General features: G+C 49.4%; 6 protein-coding genes across 6 annotated transcripts; 2 read left to right on the top strand and 4 right to left on the bottom strand.

Moving 5' to 3' along the window:
* Positions 1-522: 522 nt before the first annotated feature.
* On the bottom strand, positions 523-1,068 carry H6S33_007983 (uncharacterized protein; the record flags this gene model as incomplete). The annotated part of the gene is made up of 1 exon (XM_044839670.1): positions 523-1,068. The coding sequence occupies one exon, from the start codon at positions 1,066-1,068 to the stop codon at positions 523-525; it is 546 nt and encodes a 181-aa protein (XP_044688174.1).
* A 5,539-nt stretch (positions 1,069-6,607) lies between these two features.
* On the top strand, positions 6,608-8,603 carry H6S33_007982 (uncharacterized protein; the record flags this gene model as incomplete). The annotated part of the gene is made up of 7 exons (XM_044839669.1): positions 6,608-6,875; positions 6,944-7,159; positions 7,226-7,570; positions 7,632-8,040; positions 8,103-8,315; positions 8,382-8,498; positions 8,570-8,603. The coding sequence occupies 7 exons, from the start codon at positions 6,608-6,610 to the stop codon at positions 8,601-8,603; spliced, it is 1,602 nt and encodes a 533-aa protein (XP_044688173.1).
* A 1,348-nt stretch (positions 8,604-9,951) lies between these two features.
* On the bottom strand, positions 9,952-10,983 carry H6S33_007981 (uncharacterized protein; the record flags this gene model as incomplete). The annotated part of the gene is made up of 1 exon (XM_044839668.1): positions 9,952-10,983. One exon carries the CDS (start codon positions 10,981-10,983, stop codon positions 9,952-9,954), a length of 1,032 nt encoding a protein of 343 aa, XP_044688172.1.
* A 2,346-nt stretch (positions 10,984-13,329) lies between these two features.
* Positions 13,330-14,708, bottom strand: H6S33_007980 (uncharacterized protein; the record flags this gene model as incomplete). The annotated part of the gene is made up of 5 exons (XM_044839667.1): positions 13,330-13,338; positions 13,430-13,511; positions 13,576-14,098; positions 14,150-14,605; positions 14,675-14,708. The coding sequence occupies 5 exons, from the start codon at positions 14,706-14,708 to the stop codon at positions 13,330-13,332; spliced, it is 1,104 nt and encodes a 367-aa protein (XP_044688171.1).
* A 1,973-nt stretch (positions 14,709-16,681) lies between these two features.
* H6S33_007979 (uncharacterized protein) lies at positions 16,682-18,461 on the top strand (the record flags this gene model as incomplete). The annotated part of the gene is made up of 3 exons (XM_044839666.1): positions 16,682-17,786; positions 17,864-18,347; positions 18,410-18,461. The coding sequence occupies 3 exons, from the start codon at positions 16,682-16,684 to the stop codon at positions 18,459-18,461; spliced, it is 1,641 nt and encodes a 546-aa protein (XP_044688170.1).
* Positions 18,462-19,488: 1,027 nt separating this feature from the next.
* On the bottom strand, positions 19,489-19,824 carry H6S33_007978 (uncharacterized protein; the record flags this gene model as incomplete). The annotated part of the gene is made up of 1 exon (XM_044839665.1): positions 19,489-19,824. The coding sequence occupies one exon, from the start codon at positions 19,822-19,824 to the stop codon at positions 19,489-19,491; it is 336 nt and encodes a 111-aa protein (XP_044688169.1).
* Between the last annotated feature and the right edge of the window lie 1,853 nt (positions 19,825-21,677).

The following is a 21,677-nucleotide window of genomic DNA, read 5'->3' as shown; positions in this document are numbered from 1 at the left end:
GGGCAAAATGGAGTAGAGTGTATGATCGGAGAAGGGAGCTCTCTGTTGATGCCCGTCGCCTACCTGCTAGTTACAAGGCTTGCGGGGTCCGGAATACGGGCGCGGGATGATGGCAGCAGCGAAGTGAGCTTAATGAGTATAGTTGGAGGACACAGTGGAGATTATGTGGGTGAAGCAATCTGGTGGTCCGGTCGAAATACGAGAAGCCACGTAGATAAATGTCACGTCGGTGATCGCTGTTGAGGCTCTGCTGATATGGGTGGAAGAGCCACCACAAAGTCCCGCCCATAGGTAGAAAGGTCAATGATGGAAGGTCATTTGGGCATTTTGGAAAGGTTCATGATTGCAAGAACCCTGAGCAGAATGGGGTGCACAAATTCACATTCACAATCACATGGAGAGAAGCACAGAAAAACTTCAATTTACAGCCAGAAAAAATTAAATTTCACCCAAACGCCAACTTTTCCGCCTCACTATTCTAAGGAAAACCACCGCAATTATTCAGACTAACGCCTACTTCCTCTAAAAGTCGTTCAGCTCCCCGAGGACCTTCTCGTCACCTCCCTGCTCCTCCCTTTCCTCTTCATGCTCCTGCAATCCCCTCCTCCTCAAGGCGTCCTTCAATGTCCCAAGTGTTTCCATTGACGCCGGCCTTGCCATCCTCATCCCCAGGCTCTCTTCAAATTCCATCTTTGCTCTCGCCCCCCGGGCCTTCGCTGCAGCACGTGCATTCACAACAATCGGATCGTCGAGATAACCGTACGCCACCGCGTCATGGACGGGTCTGGTCTCGCGGGCACGAGGGCGTGCGCGGGCGGGATTGGTAGTGGTGAGGGCAGTGGAGACCCCCACAGAGTGCGGAGATTGGGCGGAGCGGAGGAGCGACAGAATTAGGTCGTGTGAGCTAGGCGAGAGCTTCTTTGTAGCTTCGGAGGTGGGGGAGGTGTTAGAGGATGAGGAGACACTGCTGTCTGCTGTGCTGGGAGACATGGATCCCAACGAGGTGGGTGTAGAGGTGGAGGACGACCTATTGCTGGACGAAGGGGTGCTAGGGAGCGAGGTAGGCATTATAAGAGGTGAAGATATTGGCAATATCGTAGACGGATTACGGAGGTGTTATGAAAACGGTTGTGAAAACTGTGGTTTTCGCAACTACAGTGATGAGGAGGTTGGTGGTTAGAAAAGAAGAAGAAGTGAGGGTGAAAGGAGAGCTTATAAATGCAAGAATCATGCCTAGAAAGATCATTTAGCGTCGGTGAAATAAGGTTCATCCCTAAGCTATATTGGCACAGCGTGATCAAGTTTACTCGGTTTTATCGTGGGCTTCAGATCCAAGCACAGAGATCTTTTGGGCGAGTAATGTTTTTAAAGGTACTTTTCGGCATGGTTAAAAAGGCCATGTTTACTTTACTGTTGATATTCTAACTTCCAGATGTTGATGGACAGCAAGATTAAATCTCGTTTTGCGGGGATCCTTGTGTTCATTCTCAGTTTCTGGTGCTTATTCATTCCCCTAGGATATCTAAAACTGCCGAAACCTCCTCTTACACTCCATCAGAAGCATTGTCAGTCTTCCACCATTCGCTAGTCCAAGTCCCGTCGAGTGATCGTTCATGATTCCACGATCCGAACAGAGATCAAGTAAGGTGACCTAATTTCGCGGGATGGTTTGTATAGCCTTTCTTATGACATTCGCCATATTTATTTGCTCTAGTTTGTATCATCGCTTTGTAGTGTACTACATCTCGCCACTACCCCGCCGAGCCGCATTTGTCAATATAGGAGCACCGCATCTTATCGATCGATACCATCTACCAACACCGCCGCTATGTATGGGACTATAAGAACCAATTTGGACAACGCAATGCAGTGTTTGCAATGAGACGTCAGTTTGGCGGTACAAACCGGTACAAATCTAAATAATAATGAGACAGTTAGTACAGTTTGAGCTTCAAGCGATGGTGGATTTACTGAGACATGATACACCCTAAACTGATATAAACCAACTAACTAAATGGTACGGAGTATTGTCTTTCCGCTGCCTTCGGTAGAACCTTTACCAATCCGGAGCAACATTCGGCTCTAAACACCCTCGAAGAACCCTAACCCACATACCATTTAGATAAATGGTATTACCGGTTTAACCATATTGGAAGAGGTGGTTAAATAGTTAGTACAATTTTGAAGTCCTGCTGGTACAGTTAATACAATACGCGGACGTTTTCATACCGGTTTGCACCATTGCAAACACTGACGCAATGAGAGGCATTACATTGCACCACCCTCCCTACCTACTGCGTTTGGAGCCCCACACAGAGCGGCCTATCGACGGGGGCTTCGGTATTGATAGGAAATGCACACGTGTTACAGGTGATTCCGTCATATGTGGCACTCGTCGATCTGGCCAGATATCTTCTAGGAGGAACGTGGTCTTCTGGCCAAACTTTCAATATGGTCTCCTGGTTGAATCTCCAAAGTGTCTTTGGCCGATACTTCATGTCCTTTCTCAACCTCCATCTATCTTTCCTCTCTCACCATCTCTGCATCTCTTTATCTCTCCTTCAATCGTTCTCGGCAGTCATCCAGACACTTCCCACACGGCTTTACCACACTCTGATGGATCCCTGCTATGTTGGCGTAGGGAGTGCATGTCCGTATGCATAACCTCTCTACCACCCGATCTTTTCTGTGCTGTTTTGCTTTGTGGAGAAATGGTTGTTGGCCTTAGTTAACAGTGGCATAGACATTCTCCTTCCGCCAAATACCTTCAGCTTCATTTGAGTTGTACTACTCCTTCAGATGAGTTACATCGACTCGCTGTTAACGAGACCGCTGTCGTTACAGCTTGATCCACGAAGCTTGCTTACACCACCCCCTTCTATGCCGTGTGGATCAGCATCTCTTCTCATGGATATTCTTTCAATGTGTACTGGGGTTTTTTTCTAATATGTTATCCTTGCCTTTCTAGACTCCCCGCCCCCTATCCATCCACCAAACAGTAGATTACATACTTACTTGTTCCCGCCTGTAGTATAGGATGGTAGGAGAATAGAAAGCTGACCTATTCTACAGACTCGCTCCAAGCTACCTGCCGATTCTACTCTCTGATTGCGTTACTGAAGCGTATCCAAATTCGTCACAACTCATACACCGGGTTGAGGACCATCTTATTTTCATACCTATCCTCGTCCTCCCTAGACTCTTCGAATCCCCACCCACCCATGCTCCCGCTCTTGGAACATAAGCCCTATTATTTCTTCCTTCCCCATTGAATTGATTTACTGCCCACTAGGCACTAGGATTTGGCTTCCGCAATTGAATACCTTTGGGCATCCTAGACTCTAGAATATAAAGATATGATGCCTCATAGTGGTAGACAGACCCAAAATCTCCGGCTAGATACCCACTGCCATCCAAGATGTCCACCCCCCACCCCCTCGTTCCCCTCAAGTATGTAGGTCCCCTTCCACCCAAGCTCATTCACAACGAATAGCAGATCCTAGACATATATCCCGAAGCACACTAAAACCGTGTTTGAATCACATCAACAGCGGGTTCAAGCTGCACTTCCCGCCGCTCCACGGCAGCTATGAGTACTCGGTTTTCAACGCTACCACCGGAGACGTCTATAATCATAAAGAACCTGTTCTCGGAGAAGGTGTGCCCAAGGCTTTGCAGTATGTAGAATAATCGACGATGTTCGCGGAGGTCTTCTAAGGAGGTTATGGGCATTGTCGTTTGAGGCTTGTGATTCTGATTGGCCTTATCTCCCTTCGGTCTCGCTATGATTCGAGCTGGCGATCGGTCTTCTTCGTGCGATAGCTGGTGCTTGTTCCCACACTACATGCCGCCAAATACACAGGTCGTTCTTATACCTTGACCGTCTCGCCTCACCTCTGCTGGATAGAGACCTAATCCCGGGTACACATCCCTTACACTAGTCCTCGAGAATTGGAAAGCCAAAATTGGGGTTCGAGGCAGGATGAAAATCTCGCCCTATCATAGGAGGCTAATCAAAAATTTCTATTAGCAGCGAGACCACTACCGATTGACTCACAAGCCATGTCTTTTAAGTTTTAATGCGACTTGGCCAATTTATGGCTTCCAACGGGTAATCAAGGTCCTACCATGACGGTACGGTGAATGGGGCAGCAGGGGAATCTTCCGGAAAAGAGTCTGCTTGGACGGGGGATGTGAGCTCCTCGGTACTTCGACAGTTGGCCAAGCTGGGACCGGGATCGGCACATGTTCTTCCTCTACCACCGTGCTGGCCATGGTGTTGTTAATTATCCAGGTGTTGTACCGAATTTATTTACCTCTTTTTATAGCACCTACACAAGCAGCTCTTGATTATTTCGGTGGTGCAAGTAATCATCACAAATTAAGTACACCTCTGTTAGAGAGACCCATGTTCATTTAATGGTTTTCACTTGTAGTCCTCAGAGTGCGATGGCTTGAATACATTTCTCTCGTTCCGCCAACGTACACCAGGTAATAACTGCTGGAAGAGAGAGTAAATAACTTCAGTATATAAGGCTCTAACGGACTGAAAGACCCCGTTGAGATGCTTTCGGAAATGATATGGATTCTCATTTTATAACCTGTCTCACTTTCGGGGCCGGGGTGAGGTCGGAATAACGTGTATTGCCGAGCTGTCCCTTGCGAACTTCCTTCGCCCGCCGAGCGCGTTTTTACTTTTTTTTTTTTCCCTTTATCAAGCACAATTTCTTTTTGTGTTTTCCAGTATCGATATTCACGCCGAATGATGTTGGCCCATCAGACTTCACATGCCCTACAGTTCGATGGCGTGATGTATTGTTCACCTCTGCTGTGTACCAGTCATCGTGCTGAGTTACTCCTTGATTGCGTATAGGTGTGTCGGATGGTTATTCGCACTGTGATGTGTCATACCCCGGGCATGTATAAAAGGTTCCACCTACCAGTGTGGCTTGGCATGCGGGACCGAATATTCGCCGGTAATGGTACATGTCAGCAATGTGAAACCCTTAGGTGCGCTGAGTATCGGAACTCGGGACGGGCGGTTCGCTTGTCTCGTGCTTAGACACGAAATATTTAGAAAAGGTAAAGGAAATGAAATTAGAGAAAAATAGAGGTAGTCGGAGAGAAAAAAGAAAAAAAGAAAAAAAACTTTGAACTGGAGGCTTATCATCTCGTGTATTCGGGGGTCAACCTGTGGCAGGAACACAAATTTGACGTTAAAAATTCCTAATCTTGATAGCCGACCGTCGGACAAACGTTGCTGGCTGTTTCTGTATTCACTAGAGCCTAGGCTGTGTCGAACATAGATTACGATCGACAAAGCTGATGTAGACTAAACGAACCAGAGCATGTATTGATTATGTATAAGTGTAGAAGTCTAGGAGTTACAAGGGTCTAATCTGGGTGTGCGTTTCTCTTACGTCGCCTCTAGTCTCCCGTTGACCACATATCTCAATCGCGCTTATTCATAGGTATACTAAGCCTCCACTCGCAGCCACGCGCCACAACGTTACTAAAATAAGGCTAGCTATTTCCCGACTAGCTATTCAACCTACACAAACCAATGATCCATATTCCGGTTCAAGGTGTCTGAGTATTTTTCGCTCCATCCGTACAAGGTTCAGTGCATCAAGCAGCTCCTCCGACAAATCCTCCTTTCCCGGACCAGATGTTCCCTAGAGATAGCCTGAAGCTCGGAGTATGGGTTGAGAAGTCCTTGGGCTCTCTGGTTGATCTAGCCCTGGAACCTCTATACTGTTGGAACAGGGTTCCCGACTGTAAAAAGCTGACTCATTAGTCGGTAGCCGTGAAGATTTTCTTTATTCCTTTAGCGAACTTTCCGATATTTTTGCTTAGAATACTTTCTTTATTCTTTCTTGAGTTAATTCATTTCACTAATGAAAGTCATTGTCTCTCGTTGTTTTCTCTTTATTTCTCTTTATTTTTACGTTATTTCACTTTCCGGAACTCTCTCTAATGATCCACGGAGAAGAAGCCGCAGAGTATAGTCATTAAATTATTTCCTTTGTTTTCGTCATTATAAAACGAGAGCCAAAGAAGAAATAAATAAGAATTATCCACCATAAAAACAAAAAGTAGTCTTGACACGTCCATTATTTGCACCCACATTGACAATATGTATCGATACAATTCTCCGGTGGTACAGTGGATACAGTACGATATGATCACCTTTATGTAATAGTGAGTATGATCTGGTATCCTATCTCTATCGATACTATCATAATAGAGTCTTGGCATGCGGATCAATAGTCCGTCCCCCTTTTTCAGCTAGTTCTAAGCTTGATCTATCTTTCGGACAACTTTTCACAGCATGAGATATCACTCGTTTCCGCCATGATATATCCCGGTTAGTACAATAACAACTTTGCAAAATAGCATGCATTTCGATAATAATCTGAACACATCGCAGTTGGTGCAATATCACACGGGGATTGCACCGATACGTATCATTGAGAACTCTGCTGTGGGGTATCAGTTTCTCATTGCAGTGGCTAAAGTTGCACCCGAAAAAACTCACCTATGGTTCCCGTGAAAACCAAACCTTTCCTTAAAAATATATCCCCACCAACTTTTATTATCCCACACAATGGATATCGATCACAGTACTACTTGTGATGTAACCCCGGCCGCAGAGGAAGGTCATAACAATCCTCTTACACCTCAACGACTCCCTTTCCGCTGTCTCACTCCAATCGGAGCCAATGCCTCACCCACTTTATCGGAGGGCTTCATTAGAGAATATCTCTCTCCGGGTACCATCTATACTCCTGGTCTGAGGTATAGCAACACTCCGATTACAAGAGAGAACTCCCCGGCGTTGGCAGCGGTGTCCGCTGGGGTCGGTTCCTCGTTATGTAAGTATCCCTATATCTTCTGAGAAATATTATTAGCTCAAATATTTGCCATACTAATAACGTTGAAGGTGTTGAAGTACCTGGCACTTCCGAAAGACCGCAGCCTCCTTCCTGCTGGCCCTCCCCAGCTGAAGGGGAGACATCATCTACTTGGCGATTGCGCTGGGTCAATGATTTTGTTCCGCATATAATCTATAAATCCAGTTCTCAGAGGCAGACTTCGGATGCCATAGGAACCCTTCAACCGATGAAGCACGAATTCCTTACTGAAGAAGTCTCTTTTAGTGAGTGGGTCCATTGACCATATGTTCTTCCTTCCTTGACAGTTATATATATTAACAAATCTTAAGATGATGGCGCACCGGGCCCGCGTACACCTGATAGGCATGCTCGCTCTCGGTGGCTTACTCCAGCGGAGGGGAATGCCTCACCTACATTGCGAGAAAGTTTCCCTAGGGAAACTGACGACATTATGAGCATGAGTGACGATGACCTTCCGGGTTCCGTTAAAGGACTTTGCACTTCCGAGGGGAAAGATAACGGTTGGGAACCAGCTGAAATACTCCAGCTCGGTCCAATTGAAGTAGAGACCTCAAGAGCATTTGGAGATAACTCCACAAGGGATGTAGATATTTCGCATGCTCGTGTACCTGAGGGACGGAAGGGAGGCCGGATGACTGATGAGGAGTTCTTCCGTAAGTTGATGCAAATGTACCCTGCCACTAGCTCTATCAAACCTCTAATCCCTGCATATAGGCTTTGATACCCCTGGCCCTGGGTACCGGATTGCACGTCTTCATGCTCCACCGTCAGCCGTTCCCAGCGGTTCCATCATCAACAATCACACGACTATCATGCATCATCACTGTGAATCAGTCGACGCGGTTGATCATTCACCCTCACCCTCCGTTACTCGCGGTCGTCGCAACTCCCGCGCTGGATCTTTGGAGATTGAACTATGCAACCAGGGACACGTCACTGACGCTAATTTATGTTCACAGGATGAACATACTACAATCTCAGCTGTGGGAGCCATCAAGAAGGAAATTACAACTTCTCCTGTAGAGGAGAATCATGTTCAAACTTTGGTCCACGAGAGTGCTCACCAGCCTGCTCATTGGACACCAACACCGCAATGGATTAGCCACATCCCTGGCACCGACATGTATGCCCTTTATTACTCACTTTTCCTACTTGATTGATTGATACTGACAGATTAATGTACAGCGTCATTCAGCGGGGTCCTCGTGGTGTTTCTGGAACGGAGACCTCCCCTACCAGAACACGTCGTAACAGAACCACTGCACGAAGATCGCGGCCTTTCAACCGTCTAAGGGACCGTACAGCGGGTCATGGCCATCTTGATACAACAGCCTTTGATTCTGCGGGTCCTTTGAGTGCCATTACCACTCGTCGTCGGATGGTCACCTCTCCTACTAAGTAAGTCGAAATTCCCGAGGAGTTATTCGGATGCGCTGAAGCTGATTTTGTTCATCGTATACTTAGACGTCGTCAAGTTGCTGGACGTGGTCATATCACTCATGCTGATTCTGGCGTTTCGAAAACTGATGACATTCCGGAGGAGGACGATGATGAAGATGGTCCTGAGGATGAACTTGACTGGTATTTATTGCGCTTGAAATGTCTTACCTAAGCCAAAGCTAATACTAACATTTAATTCATCATTGCTTTAGCAACGAGAACAATCTCCATGATCTGAAGCATTGAAGCGACCACGTCTACATCTGTACTGCCCCTTCGTTTTCAAGTTTTGATATGGAGTTACTTGTTACTTTGGGTCAGCTACTACTAGGGGTATAGCGTGGGGTGTTTTGGCGAATATTGTAGGAGTTTACTGTGTAGTGTAATTCGCTTTCTGTATCGCAGTTCTAGCGGTTGTACAAGTTCGCGATATCGATCACTGTAATACTACAAAGAATACCAAAGAGTCTTTAGATACCATGATCTGTAATTGATTTTCTGAGTTATCGATAAAACTAGAATCCGCAAATGTTATTTTTACACTCCGATTCATCGAAGGCTCAACCAATGGCGGAGACAACATCTTCACTAGCAAAATCGATTACTCCCAGTGAAAAGTAAACAAAGTGCTTTTTATAGTTAGCCGGTGATCACCCTAGATTTTTTTGAATACAAGGATCTGATGTAGTGGTCTTTGATTACGTAATTTAATAACCGGTAATCTATTCGGTACCCGGTACCTAATCCATGTAATTATTAATCCTTGCTGCATAACTATTTGCGACGTTTGTACAACGTGCGCACGGAGCTTGCCGAACAAACGCACAATCTCACTCGTTGATCGAGCAACCGGCTAACTCGACATATCAGAAACGATTGACAGCAAGAGCGGGTATCATAATCAAAAGTATTTTTTCACTTTTTTTTTTTGGTCACGTATTCCGTAAAGAATGATATTTGCACGTAGAATCACTCCTCAAATCACTTTCTTCACTCTCATCTTATCATTTTAGTGCAGTATTCTAGATCTTGACATCTCTGTTTTTTTTGCGTAAGGTATGATATTTGTACGTAGAGTAACCCCTCAAATCACTTTCTTTATTCCTATTCTATCATTCCAATGCAGTATTCTAGCCCTTGAACCACCTTATCCAAACTTCTCCGAATGTGATATTTCATCCAGGCGTACTCATAACTCGAAAGTGTACACAAAAGCTCTTGTCCGGGCAAAGACAGCCTATGAGATATGAGTTAGTATTAGTCGTTAATCTGTGATTGGCAAATGACTGGATGAATGTTACCTTTCTGAACAGTAAGAGCCTCGTTAACCACCAATTTCTCTCAGAACAAGAAAGCATACAAAATAGTTCTCATGCCGTCACAATCCATCTAGAATATCAATTAGCATTGGGGTTTTATGATTTGCAAACGACCATCGCAATATTACCTTTCAGAACAATAAAGCTTTGTTGTCTAATAACGAAGCCAGAGGAGGATGCAGGTCACATCTGCATAAGCGCTGTGAATTGGACGCTAAAATACCAGTTAGTTCAACGCTCCCAATTACACAACTGCTCAAGTAGAAGGATAAAACCTACATGTTCCTGACCAACGCCTGAGCATGCGCAGAGATGATCATGCCCACATCCTCAATCATAGCCCTCTCCTGCGCCCTCTCACTGACGAGCAACACCCACCACAGAAGGTCGATCACCACACCGCCCTCATCAATGACGTCCTCCACGACGTCTCGACACAGCGGACACGGCATGGACAGCGGCCAATGGTGCGGGTATCTGACTCCGCTCCACCAAATGCCAAGTGCACACGAGGTGCAGAAGAAATGGGTGCAAGGAGTGAAGCAGATGAGTGCGAGGCGGCGCGAACAGATGCTGCACACGAGACGCGTTTCGTCTTCTTCGGTGTCGGATTCGTCGGATTCGTCGCCAGGCTCGGTGTAGTCTTGAGAGTCGGTGACTTCGTAGAAATCGACTTCGTCTTCGTCTTCATCTTCGTCTTCGTCTTCAGCTTGGACGTCATTGATGGGATTCGCCGTGCATGATCCAGGAGCGTGATCATGATTGATTGGAGTTCCGTCGGTCGCGTTGATTCGACCGCAATTGGCACAGATCCCAATGGAGTTTAGGTTGGTCGATCCCTCGGGGAGATCGCCAAAGATTCTGTTGAGGAACTCGACCTCTTGTTGGGCAGTCATCTCGATGTTTTGATGATGCAAAGAGGCTTGACGGGGGACCTCGGACTCGTCGTCGGTGGATTGCGAGTCAGAGTCATCGTAATCAGGGAGGTCGTCATCGTCGTCACTCTCATCGCCTTCACCACCAGCATGATCATGGTTGGAGAACGGAACGGGTATTGAGTGACTTCCACCAAATCTAATGGCCATGCAATGGGCACTCGAGGTGGTGTTTTGGTTGCCCGTAGGAGCATCGGCGGAGGGAGTGTTTGTGTGCACGATGTCTTGGTCGACAGTGGTTTGGATGTTTGTGTCAGCTGTGACTTGGGTGGCTTGGCCATGCGTGGTGGTGGGGCTGAGGGTCTGAATCTCAAGTCCGAGATTGTTATCTTCAAGATGGACCGCACGCAGGGAGGCAGGAAGATGATCCATGATGATCAAGTCCTAGTATGTTTCTTTAAAAAAGAAGTGGTTTTTTTTTTTTTGTGGAGGAAGGCTGTGAATGTTTGCCTGTGTCTGATGAGGATGAGGAAGAAGAGTATATCGTGAGGATTGGGTGATAAAGAGATCCCTTAGGTTCTCTTGGCGTTGATTGATATTAGGGATGGAGGGCGCAGAATAAGGTTCTGCACTTTTGGTTCTCATTCAATGGGCCGTATTTTTGCAAGCATGTCCGCAGCTAGCTACATATGGAAGCCCAAAGAAACAAACGAAAAGACTCTCTCAGTCAGTCGCCATTATACCTTTTGCACCTCAAATACGGATCTTCTCTTAGCCAACGACCCCCTACTGTAGCTTATGATTTCCACCCTCACTCACGTCGCATACGTACGTGATATATTACCTATCCGCTCTATACAAATGTAATCTATGGACTAGATCTAGTAGAAATCAGATCAGCGGTTTGTATAAAAGTCTTCACAGCATGCTGTTTTTCTTTGAAAAAAAGATCACGATATATCAAACTCGGTTATGCAATTAATGAATTAAAAAAATATCAAACGCGGTTCCTTCTTCACAGCCTATCACTCGCAGTTTATCCTCCTTCACCATATCTCACTCGTATTCTCGTAATCCCTGTTATTTCTGTACAGTCAGCATGCCAACAACACCCATGGATTTTTACTACTCTCATGACACGTATAATTAAACCAAATGAAACCCGAGAATTCAGCGGATAGATACAGACTTCTCCACGGGCTCAACGCACGCCGAAAATATGAGGCCGGAGTGGTCGCAACTCAGTGAATTCTAAACCAGTCAACGGCGAACCCATCTCTGTGACGAATTACAAATTTCCATCTGGCCCATAGTCGCTAAGCAGCCAAGAAAAAAACTTGGTAGCGGTGCTTTTTCAATTCTCTCGTTCGCTTTACTTAGCTAACTAGCCTGGATTCCTGCTCGCCATCATCTCCGGTCCCCAACCCACCCAAGAGAAACGAGCAGTGTGTTTCACGAGAACGCCCTAGCTAGGCGAGGTTGATAGTTTCGAGGACGATGAAAAAAAGATCCGATAAGACACAAAAGTGATATTTGAAAGGTATATTTTACGCATGACCCCATTCGAGTAGGTATATTCAGTATGAACTATAGCCAAGAATTGTCCTTCGCAGTCCTCATCGAGGTTGCATGTCCTTTTGGACCGCTCTCCTTGTGTTTCATCGAGGTCGCGAGGTCATCTCCGATAGGAAATAAAAACAGGACACCTGTCCTCATGGACCACACTAGAAACGAGCCTGCGAGCGCTATTACTTGCAATTCTCCTTCTTCACACTATATCACTCGTTTTCGCAATCCCTGTTGCACTTGTTCAGTCATGATCAGCACGCCAGCGCCGGTACATTTACAACCTCAATGACAAGCTAGTATAATTCAACCAACTAAAATTTATACTCCAGACTCCAGCTTTTATATATATAATAGTGCCCACAAACAAGAGACATTTCTCCAGTTGCCCAACGCACCCCGAAAGCATGAGGAGGCGGTGATCAAAGGATAGTACTATCTGGGTCAATGGCGAACCAGTCCCTGTGACGGGTGTCAAACTTTCGCTCCCCCTCGGAGTCTGCAATCAGTCAAGAGAGATGGGCGCATGTGCTGATTTATTCTTTGTTATCTTTGCTTATCCCAGCTGTTCGCCATTGGGCGAGGAATTATCATAATTAATCCCAACACTGCCCAAGCCACACGAAATCTCGTGCAAGAAAGGCAAAGCTAAATTCTGTAAGACGCGGGCGGCGTCATTGAAACCACACATCCACAATCACTCCGGTAGAAACTTGTATATAATACTCCGGACCCCGGCGGATGATAGTGATGATAATTCTATTTACACGCTACAGGTCTAGCACTTTTTTCCTTTTGCACTTTTTTTTTTTCTTTGATTTTCACAAATGGGAGGTATGCTTTTTGCTCACTGATGACGCGAAGCATTTCTACATCATTGAAAGAAGAGCATTACATTTACAAATTCACATGCACATCTCCAATACTATCTCACTACCGCTAAAAAAAATAAAGAAAAGACTGATATTTGATATTTGATATTCACTACTAACGATACAGAAAAACCCTTGAACACTTGAACCCTTGAACGCCTTTCTCCGAACTGAAACCCGCAATTGCAGAACGTAAATCGCGACCGTAGATAGGATGTAAACCAGCCAGCTAGATCTTCTATCCGATGTTATGATGTTGGTTGTTCCGATTGTTATGATATTTGTTGTTCCGTTGACTGCGTTCTACGTGTGTGGGAGCGGGTGTGGTAGTGTAGTGGGTTTACTGGGCCTAGAATGGGTGGATGCGTTAGTACGATTCGACCTGCGCGTGGGATAGTAAGGAAGAAAGAAAGGAGGATCTAGAAACCCACCCTACGAACAATGCCGAGGCTGTCACTCCCCTGCGCCGGCGGCTGTCCTTCAGCCGTCGGGAAGAGATGCTGCATGAAAACCTGACGATGCCTATCAAACCCATCAGTCCCCATTCAAACCCAATCAAGATAACCACACAAAAGGAAAAACTTACTTAAAGATCAACCACGGCTGCAGCTCCACGGGCCTCACCCTATCAATCTCCTCCCACCTCAACTTCACCCTGACAGTGCCACTCCTCTCCACCATAAACTCCAGCACCCCCTGCACCCTCCCCAGCACGCCCCCCTCCAGCACCCGCACTCTATCCACCTCCGCCCGGCACAGCCCACACGGCAGCACCGTCGGCCAGTGTCTCTCACGATTGATCCTCCCCCACCACGTGCCCTTCATGCACGCCACACACAACCCATGGGTGCACTTCACAAAGCGCACAATCGCCCTGCGGCGCGTGCAGACTTGACACGCGGCGGCGTCGTCGGCGCCGCAATCGGAGGCGTCCGACGCATACAAGGAAGCCTCGGCGTGGGTCGCAAAGACCGGGTTGCCGTTGGCGTCGGGCAGCGTGGGCAGTGTGCCGTTGGAGTGGTTCGACACGGTGTCGGCCTGCGAGGCGCCGTCGGACTCGGTGCGGAGGTCCATGGCGGTTGTGGAGGCGGCGGCGTCGCGGTAGACACCTGTTGCATGTCAGTCTTGAGATATGAAGGGGGGGAGGGTGGAAGACATACGGAAAGCGATATCAGCACGGCGGTTGGACGGGCCACGGGCATACGGACTCGGGAAGTAGGATGCGCGCTGCCACGACTCATCGCGGCGTGGGTTGGGGAGCGGGATCGGGAGCGTGCGCGCGGTGAATTCGAAGAGGCTGCGGTGGGGAGGCATGAACGGGTTCGGGCGCGCGTCGGTGTCGCTGGCGTCGCGGTGGATGATGGGGATGATGTACTGCGGCTGCTGCTCGACGGCGGGGATGCGGGGGGCGACGAAGGTCTCCTGCAGCTCGTGGAGGGCGCGGCGGGTGAGGGGGCGGCCGGGAGCGGGGGCGTCTCTGGGGGACAGGAGCCGGTTGATGGACATGAGGTTGGCGGTGAGGGATGAGCGGGTGGATCTGGGGAGGGGGGGGAAGTCTTGGAGGTCGGGGGCGGCGGCGCCGGGGCGGGTGATGGAGCGCGCGGAGGGGCGGGGTGCTGCGGGTGGATCGGGGTTAGTATTGAGAATATGTAGTAAAAGAAGGGGGGGATGGGAGAGGTATTTACCCCTAGAGTGGTGAGCACGGTTCGAGTAAGGCATTTCTGCGAAGGCTTGTTGTTGTTGATGAACAAGTTTCGTTGTGATGATCTTTGGGTAACGAAGCTGTTTGAGAGAGAAATGTTTGCGATGGAGAGGATGGAGCTGGGAGAGAAATGTTTCCGAGGTAAATAAAGGGTTGGTGGGCGAAGTGCGGAACCTGGATTGGCTGGTTCGCCGGCCGAGAGAGCACGCGCCCGAGAGTGGAACATTGGGCAAGGGAGACTGACTGCGGTCGTGGGCCGCGGGCTTGGTTGGGCACTGGTTCTCTAACGTCTCTTTTGGGATTCTACAACTCGTGTCTCGGGGCAGCTTGCAACTGAGCACTGGACATTCATCATACTCCAGGTGATTCATGACAACTTACATATCGCCAGTGCTCCACTGCACCCGTACTCTGCTGTTAGGAGCAGCGTGAATGTCAAGTGTTGCGTTTTCTCCAATTCTATCAAGCCATTTCTCAACCCTGCCAGACCATTCGACGCTGGTTGAATCAGACAGGGAACAGATGACGCGAAAGCATCACAACCATTGAATGAGCCCATGCAGATCCTCTTTTAGCGCATTTGAAGTCTATTGATTGGAGAAGCGCAGAATTAACCCCCCCCCCCCCCCCCCCCGAGATCTTAAGCTAGCAGTAGTCCACATCTACTCGCACAATAAGAATACGGCAGGAACTATTTCCCACCCCCTTGCCGTTGCTCACTTCTGATTTATGCGTACCTCGATCGTGCCTATCGAAATATCGCCCACATTCGTACTATCCGGACGTTGAACCATCCAATGAAGTAACACCCCCATCGTTACACACGAGGACTATCAGCTAATCAACTAGCTGACGTTACACGAGCCCTTTACGCCACAGTCCACACGCGAGTGACGCCCCATGATCCAGCTACCTCTGCGACCAATCTCCTAACTGGGAGAGGCTGTGCCCATCTGACCAAGAAAAGAGGCGCAAGCTGTTCCGGGTAAGTGTGCCCGGCGTCAGTCGAGGTTCTTGATGATAGCAGAAGGTCTCATTTGGCGTTTATGGGGCTTGTGAACTGTGGGGGAGACGGGCGGGTGGGGAGATATGAAAAGGGATTGAGTGCAATTTGGAGGGTGAGGAGAATTACACTGTGCGCACCGGGACGATACGGGTGTGAATGCCTTGCTCTGGCTTGCCTAAGTATGTATTCCTCTGATATAGATACATGTATATATAGTACACCTTCTTTAGAAAAAAACTACGATGTCTAGCTGCTCGTTCCGAGTCAAATAGCTACAGACCTTTCGCTGATAGGGGCGAATCCCGTTACATTATGCGTTAACCACTCGGAAAAGCAAGAAAACCCGCACTGATTTCCGTTGCTACCACAGCTAGCTAGCTATCGGCACTATGGTTGGTTGGGAGTGTGCCATTTCGCCTTAGGAAAACCTCACATCGATCGGGGCACGGAGGACAGGACTCTATGTGTAAAAACAAAACCCACATCGCTAGCTATGGCGTGAAAAATCAAACATGGCAGACCGGCGCCCACCCAGCGAGAAATGAATATCAACATACCATGCACCACCGAGGGCTCACGAACTAGCATATCAGCGTCAAAGATGTTTCGTCAAGAGCCTACACTGGGGAATACATAAAGCTGGGTCTCAGAGACTGCTGGCTCGGTGTGGTGAATCTCAATGCCGATGTCCCACGGTACATGTAGTTTTCTAACCGCTGGCCTCGCACGTGACATAGCATTTCCGGTGCAAAACCAAATCCGGCGGCGCCGCGGGCTACACAAAACCACCGTCGTTTCCCCCAGCACAGCACCACCACCCCTTTCTTCCTTCTCCACCATCATCAGTTCTTTACCAACTACCAATTCACAGCCCGAATCACGCAAAAAGAAAAAAAAAGGTCAGAAAAACCAACAACATTTCCTATCGTCCACCACCACCACCACCCTGGACCTCCACTAACATCTCAACCCTAACTAGACAGGATGCCCCCCCGCCCCCGCCCCCCACCAGGCACCCCCCACGGCGACACCATCGACTCCCTCCCCGCCCCGCGCCGTCCCCCCCGCGAGACCCCGCTCGCAGAGCTCCGCGCAATGTCTCAGCCCGAAACACCCCACCCCGAAGGCCACCGCGGCCCTACCATGAGCAGGCTCAGCACAGTAAGCATGAACCCCGTACGCCACGGCCCCTACGACGGGGAGTCGTGGCGTGTCGGGGCAGGCCACGGCACGCCGCCGGTTGCGGCACAGCAGGGCAGATTCGGTGTGTTGCATCCTGGACATGGCGGCGGCGGCGAGTCGTCGAGCAGTGGGTCCAGAGTGGCCGCGATTGGGCATGGGCAGAGGCAGCGCACGGGTCCGTCCCAGCACGGCGGGTTCGGTGTCCTTCATCCCAGCGACGGCGGCGAGTCTTCAAGCAGTGGGTCGAACCGGCCGGCTGGAAATGGGAGCCAGCACGCCGCCCCGTCGCAGCACGGCGAGTTCGGGATGCTTCTCGGCGGGGCGCCGTCGAGCAGCAGGCCGGGAAATAGTAGCTCGAGTGCGGCTCCAGGTCCGCCGGGCGAGTTCGGGCTCCTTGTTCCCGGTTACCATACACCCGGCACTATCGGCGACCGTCCGGGTCGACCTCAGCACAGCGAACTCGGCATGCTCGCGGCCGCCCCCGCCCCCGCCCCTGCCCTCCCCGGCGCAACCAATAGCAACCCCAACAACACTACGCGAACCCACCGGCACAACCCCTTCGCCCCCGTCGCCGGCGTGATCACCACCAACGGCGACTGGAACGGCCCCAACAACAGCCGTAGCCGCATCCGCCTGAACGGCGTGCACATCTTCCTTCTGCCGCGGCGGCTGACTGTCACCGCCAACACGCGTGTCCTTGCGCCTGTGCCGCGGTGGAGATCCGTGCTGGACGACCTGGATGCGCAGGACCAGGAGGTCATCACCCACCAGCCGTGGCGGACGATGCGGGAAAGGTTCCCCAGGGGAGCGGAGGTGCAGGAGGCCGATGGGAGCCGCCGCTGGCGTGTGGAGGATGCGCTGGTGTTTGTGAGCAGTGATGGCAGGGATGTGGAGATGTTCTTGGGTGGTGAGTAGTACACCAGGAGCTTGGATAGATGGTGTAGTAATAATTAACACTGGACTGATGTTCTGTGGTGTATGCAGTGACCCGCGACCCCGACCACCGCATCACAGCGCTCGACTGGCGCAGCTTCAACGGCCAGGACCAGGCCGTCCTGGCCGCCATCTGGACGCTCACGCCGCGAGCCGTTCTCCACTTGGCCGCGCCGAGCTACCACTCGTTCGGCGACGCCTCGGACGCCACGGACATCGACCCGCTGCATCCCGAGCCCGGCCGTCACCCGGCGTGTCCGTGCTGCACGCGCCGCGAGGCCAGGCTGGTCTTTGCCTGTGGGCACCGCATGTGTCGCTCTTGTGTACTCGGGACGTGGTGGGCGGCGATCACGAGGCCGCATCACTGGCCGACGTTCTTGAGGTGTGCGTTTTGTCGCGCGGAGGTGGGCGGTGTGGGGGGTGTCAGTCTGGTGGTGTGGGTGCTGGGGGAGAGTCGCAAGGCGAGGATTAAGTTGTGGGCGGAGGAGGTGGAGGCGGTGCAGCTGGAGGAGATGAGGCCGTTTTTGAGGGGGATGTGAGTTGTTCATGCCTGCTTTTTGAGTCTGGTGATATGATGCTGATGGAGGTGTTAATTAGGAAACGTCGGTTCGAGAAAAAGGAGGGGAAGGCGCCTGCGCCGCGTGAATAGCGGAGGTGGTTCGGTGGCTCTTTTGAACCTTTGGGTTTCTTATCGTCTACAAAGCATTGCGTCGTGTCAGTGGGAGTTACTAGCTGGTTAGGGATGGGATATGAAAGCATTTCTCAGCGCGGTGAAAGGTGATCTCTCATTGTTTTTTCATCAAGACGTTCCACTCTAAATGTTGTCTGTTCTAAACCGCTGTAGTAACGAGTTAAATAGAATGAATATCAAGCCGTGTACCTGAGTCTTCGAGAGTTCCTGTAAGCTTGGCTTACATTTCATTTCGGGGTATTTAGAATTGCATAGCGTAGAAGCATAGCATATCTCAGTACGCACGGAACATAGATAGCTCGTAATGAATGGAAGGAAGAGTTGAGGAATACCTGCTCAACATCTCGAGATCAAGTTCTTTTCTTTCGCATCATGCTGCTTAGATCTCCCGCGTATGACCATTTCAAACTCTCTTCCTCACCCATGCCCTCAATCCATCTCCATTCAATGGGCGTCACCCATCCACTGTTAGCGAACCATGCCCCACTCCACAATCCCCCGCGGAACTAACTTCCACCTACCATCGAGACCGTTAACTGATGCGACGTCGAGCACACGGACCCGGGGCTGCGTACCTGCTTCTGCGCTTCATGTAGCACTAGCACTTGAAAAAGCCACAGAGGCTGCTGCCTCATGTAATATCACTCGTAGCCGAGTTGTGGCGCAGACTGGGCGCTCGTGTAACGTTGGTCACCCAGCGGGAATGTGGAAAGAGTATAGTAGGCTACAGTATACATCTGGCACCGTGGATGAGCACGACCAAACTGGCATCAGATGCGTCATTCCCTGCACATTGCGTTTCACTCTACCCTACGCCCATCTGATAGCGTGGATATAATTAGACATAAATACCCAACTGGCACCTCAAGCTGAGCTCTTCTAATTCATCCAGGTCTTTCTGCTAAGGCGTCATGATTTTATTCTCTTCTCCACTAATTAACTAACTACCTACCCAGCATAGACGGTCTTAAATACCATCCACAACCTAAAAGCACCTCCTCCGCACCTCCTTCCCCTGAACGCACACTCTCCTCGCCTCTGCACTCTCCAACACATTAATCTCTGCCCCCACCTTGACAAACTCGATAGAAAAATCCCCCAGCACGCGATTAACACGATTCAGCTCTCTTTCGAGCGCGTCGAGGAAGTTCTCGGTCAGCCCATCTTTACACTCTGTTTTCAGGGTCAGTAGTTTCTCGCGGATGAGCTTGTGGGCGGTGGTGGCCTTTTCGATGGCGGCGAGGCGGCTGCGTAGGATGAACTGCCGGATGGGGAAGTCGGTGGGGTGGTGGATGTCGAGGGTGGGGTTTTGGGATGGCATGGTTTGAGTATTGCGTGTTGGGGTTCCTGTGTTAGTTTGGATGGCTTGAGTATTGGGTATTACGATATCCTGTGTTAGTTTGGCTGGTTTGAGCGATGTGAGTTGGTAGTGAGAATTTAGTCTGGCCGGACGAATGTTCGTCTTATAGCACGATCGGAGGATTCAAGAGGTGGACAATTTTCACCCAAGAACCTATACCAATTTAACCAACTGTTTCGATATCAAGTCAGATATCCTTTCAAATGGTCTAATCCCCATGCGGCCCATATCCCACCTTCTCGGTTATCAACTGCCTCTAAATGTGTAAACTTGAAAGAACATGCTCCGTCACGCGCTCTCACTCGCGTCATGGGATAGCACTCGCTTAAGCCAAGCCACTTGGACAGGACAACAAACCTAAGTTTTCAATAACGCCCAATGCGGACCTTTGGTCGAGGTGTTTGACTTTCTGTGCATGACCCACTAGCACAGCTACAACTCCCCACCCCCCAACATCGCCGACCAGAAAAATAAAAGTCAACAGAATTCATTCTACCATCTTTCTATACGGCTCAAGCCGCAGGGTGAATCCCATTTTCGCCAGAAAATTTCGATGCTGCGGTATGGAAGTTTCTGTAGTATCTAAGTATCCGGCGGCTACATAGAATCATGCTAACGGGCGTACTGCCTATATAATGACAAATTCACCCCTGCTCCCAAATAATAAACATCCATCACACATCCGCCGTATCCGAAACCACGCTCCCGTTCAAAGCAACAACCCAGAGCCACTAATTACAACTCTACCCAAAATACACCAACCCAACCCCACGACCTCCCAGTCCCCCCAGTCACCTTCGAAAACATGAATTCACCAACCTGCCAGCCCTCATCTTCTCCCTACCCCGCAGCGCCAATTGGCGCAATCCTGCCTCCTGATATGGCGGACACCCCGAACGCGTGCCCCCGGGGGGGAGTGCCGGGTAAGGATGCGCTGTGGGAGTGCTGCAATTGCAGTAGTCAGTGGTCGTGGAAATATGACCGCGAGTGTGAGGTGTGCGATCACTGGAAGTGTGACCAGTGCACTTTGCTTTTGTGATGGTGCAGTGGTGGGGTTGGTGAGGGTGGGAATGGAGTGAACAATTTGGGCCCCCAGGAGGGGGGGGGGGGGATTTAATGGAATTGGTTGTGGCAGAGGGTGTTTTAATTTGTGTGGGTGATTGAGGTGCAGAAGATTTTTTTGGTTGCGTTAAAAGTAGAAAGATTCTCGATTTGATAGTACTAATACTTATAACGAACTAATTATCATACGTAAGAAAAGAATTAATTTCTAATTAATAAAAACCGAGCATCAGACGTTAATTGCCGTGCAGTGACCTTAAAGCAAAACCTTCTTTGATATGAGTCAAAATATTCCAGCAGTAACTGTCAATCATGAACTATCACTCGTTTACCGGTGTATTCCAGCAGTAATGATCGATCTTGGATCATCACTCGTTTTAATCGATACTTAGCCAATAAACCCACGCCCCCCCCCACTCATTATGACTCGTTGATGTTAGCTGTGGGAATATGACTCACTGTATATTCATATACACACCGGCCGTATACATAGCCTATCGACATCTAGGCCTCAAAGTAAGAAAATAAAATCTTGAAAAGCCATCGATTTATCAAAGTCCAAAATATGACATCACCGGTGCGATAGATGAAAGAAGGTAGTGACAGACAGGATATCTTGAAATATTCCCGCCCTAGCAGCCGTTAACCAGCTATATTTAAATAGTTTGCGTTCCGTCTTACTCTATCCTCCATCACCCAGCCAACTCACATTACAATACATCAACAAGCCCATTCCGAAAACAAACAACCAA

Source organism: Morchella sextelata (assembly GCF_020137385.1).
Source record: "Morchella sextelata strain SCLS chromosome Unknown scls_25, whole genome shotgun sequence".
NCBI lineage: Eukaryota > Fungi > Ascomycota > Pezizomycetes > Pezizales > Morchellaceae > Morchella > Morchella sextelata.
The sequence above is the reverse complement of the archived record's forward strand: the minus strand, read 5'-3'. Positions and strand labels throughout refer to the sequence as shown.